This window comes from Cynara cardunculus, unplaced genomic scaffold, assembly GCF_001531365.2.
Source record: "Cynara cardunculus var. scolymus isolate 2C unplaced genomic scaffold, CcrdV1 Un_Scaffold_2373, whole genome shotgun sequence".
NCBI classification, from domain to species: Eukaryota; Viridiplantae; Streptophyta; class Magnoliopsida; order Asterales; family Asteraceae; genus Cynara; species Cynara cardunculus.
The window spans coordinates 21,871-24,286 of record NW_020201067.1 but is presented as its reverse complement, the minus strand read 5'-3'; the positions used below and the strand labels follow the sequence as shown (position 1 = coordinate 24,286).

The window sequence follows — 2,416 nt, the reverse complement described above, 5'->3', positions numbered from 1 at the left end:
CCCTTCATTTAGCCAAGATATTTTCGCCTTTTGTCGAGCCAATTCCACCTGATGACTCCTAGCTTCTTGATAAGCTAATAAGAGATGAGCGATGTCCTCCTTTAGCAAATCATTAAACGGATCAAGATCACAAGCCAACTGCGCAATATCAAGCTCAGTCTTTAGTTGTGCAACCCTTTTATCTAAACAACCATACGAATTGCGGAGACGACGACAAACCACCTTAAGATCTTTTAAAAAGTTAAGTGGTTGAATGAGGAGGATTTGAATACTAAATATTTCCATCATGTGATTAAAGAACGGCATCATTCCAATTCCATTCAATCGGTCTGCAGTAGTACTGGTGAGTTTGTTCATGGTGATGATGTTCCTAATATTTTTGTTGACTATTTTCGAGATTTTCTTGGCCTTAGGTATGAGTCTCCTGACCCGATTATGCCTGAGGACTTATTTACGTGAAAGCTTTCTCTCTTGGATGCTAATCATATGATTCGGCCGATTCTTTCTGAAGAAATAAAAAATGCTATGTTTAGTATTGGTAATCATAAAGCTCCTGGGTCGGATGGGTTTTCTTCGCGGTTTTTCAAAGCTCCTTGGGATGTTGTTGGGCGAGATGTGGAGATTGCAATTCACAATTTCTTTTATCGAGGTAACCTCCCGAAGGAATTGAATCATACGCTTATCTGTCTTATTCCTAAAACTGTTAATGCTTCTAAGGTTACTGATTATCGACCTATAGCTTGCTGCAATGTACTTTATAAATGCATTAGTAAAGTCATTGTAAACAGAATGAAGGATTATTTGGATTCTCTAATAGAGAATGCCTAATCGGCCTTTATACCGGGTAGGAAGATTTCGGATAATATTCTTATGGCTCATGAGCTTGTTTCTGGGTATCAGACTTCGGTTGGTCCCCCTCGCTGTGCTCTCAAGATTGATATTAAAAAAGCCTATGATATGGTAGATTGGAGGTTTCTCATTATTATGATGCAGGGCTTGGGGTTTCACCCGGTTATGATTAAGTGGATTAGGGAAATGGTGTCCACTACTTCCTACTCGCTTGCGATTAGTGGTGAATCTTTTGGGTTTTTTCATGGTGGACGGGGTCTTAGGCAAGGTGATCCGTTATCTCCATATTTATTCACGATTATTATGGACGGATTTTCTATGCTCCTTAAGACTTGTATCAGGGAGGCTTCTGATTTTGAGTACCATTGCGGTTGTGAGGAGCTGGATATCACTCATCTATGTTTTGCTGATGATTTATTTGTTTTTACTAAAGGTGATGTTCATTCGGTGGAGGTGCTTAAAAAAGCTCTTTCTCTCTTTCAACAATGTTCAGGTTTGGAACCAAGCCTTGAAAAGAGTGAAATTTATTTTGGTAATGTGCCCCATTCTATTAGAGAGGCCATTCTGGTCTGCCTTCCATTTAAGCTTGGCTCTTTTCCGGTTCGTTATCTGGGAGTGCCATTATCTCATGCTCGTTTGAAAATTAGTGACTATAGACCTTTGCTTGCTAAGGTTAAAGGTCGTATTTTTAATTGGAAGGCTAAGTTTCTCTCGTTCGGAGGACGTAGGCAACTTATTATAGCGGTATTACAATCGCTTCAATTGCATTGGCTATCTGTTTTCCTATTTTTGTCGGGTGTAATTCATGATACTGAATCGATCTTTCGGAAATTTTTATGAGCACCAAGGGATGATCCTCGTGGGCGGTGTCGTTTATCGTGGGATGTGGTGTGTCGTCCTCTAGAATCGGGGGGTCTTGGTATTAAACGGTTGGCGATTTGGAACAGGGCTTTACTTGCTAAACATGTTTGGGATATTGTTCGTCATCATAATTCTTTGTGGGTTCGATGGATTTATAGTCATAATCTTAGAACCAATCACTTCTGGTTGGTGCGGAAAAATTCTAATTGGTCGTGTGTTTTCCGTAAACTATTAGACATAAGACTTCATGTGCGACAGTACTTTGTGCCTCAAATTGGTGATGGTACGGATACTAATGCTTGGGAAGATTATTGGCTTCCTTGTGGTCCTCTTTCGGCTTTTATGACTTATCGGTTCATCTATTCTTGTGGTCTTTCTCCTGCTACTACGGTTCGTGAGCTTGTCATGCATTTGAATGGAGTTTGGCCTGATGAATGGTGTGCCAGGTTTGATGTGCTTAATTCTTCTCCTTTGCCTTTATTAAATGATTCGCTTCGGGATCATGTTCTTTGGGGGGATGATTTTAATTCTTGTTCGAGATTTGAAGTTAGAAATGCTTGGGCATCGTTGGATGGTTCTTATCCGGTTGTACCTTGGTATAAATCGGTGTGGTTTTCTGGTCATATTCCTAAACCTGCTTTTTGTTTATGGCTTGCATGCCAGAGGCGTCTTCCTACTCAAGACCGTTTACTTTGGAAGGATGAAC

The 2,416-nt window shown here is 40.3% G+C and overlaps 1 protein-coding gene across 1 annotated transcript in view; it reads left to right on the top strand.

Annotated features, from left to right (window-relative positions):
- Positions 1-486: 486 nt before the first annotated feature.
- Positions 487-2,416, top strand: part of LOC112503011 — a 3,501-nt gene continuing 1,571 nt past the window's right edge. The window contains exons 1-3 of the mRNA XM_025107061.1: positions 487-750; positions 901-1,593; positions 1,969-2,156. Coding sequence (XP_024962829.1) covers positions 487-750; positions 901-1,593; positions 1,969-2,156 — 1,145 coding nt within the window. The remainder of the gene's footprint in view (positions 751-900; positions 1,594-1,968; positions 2,157-2,416) is intronic.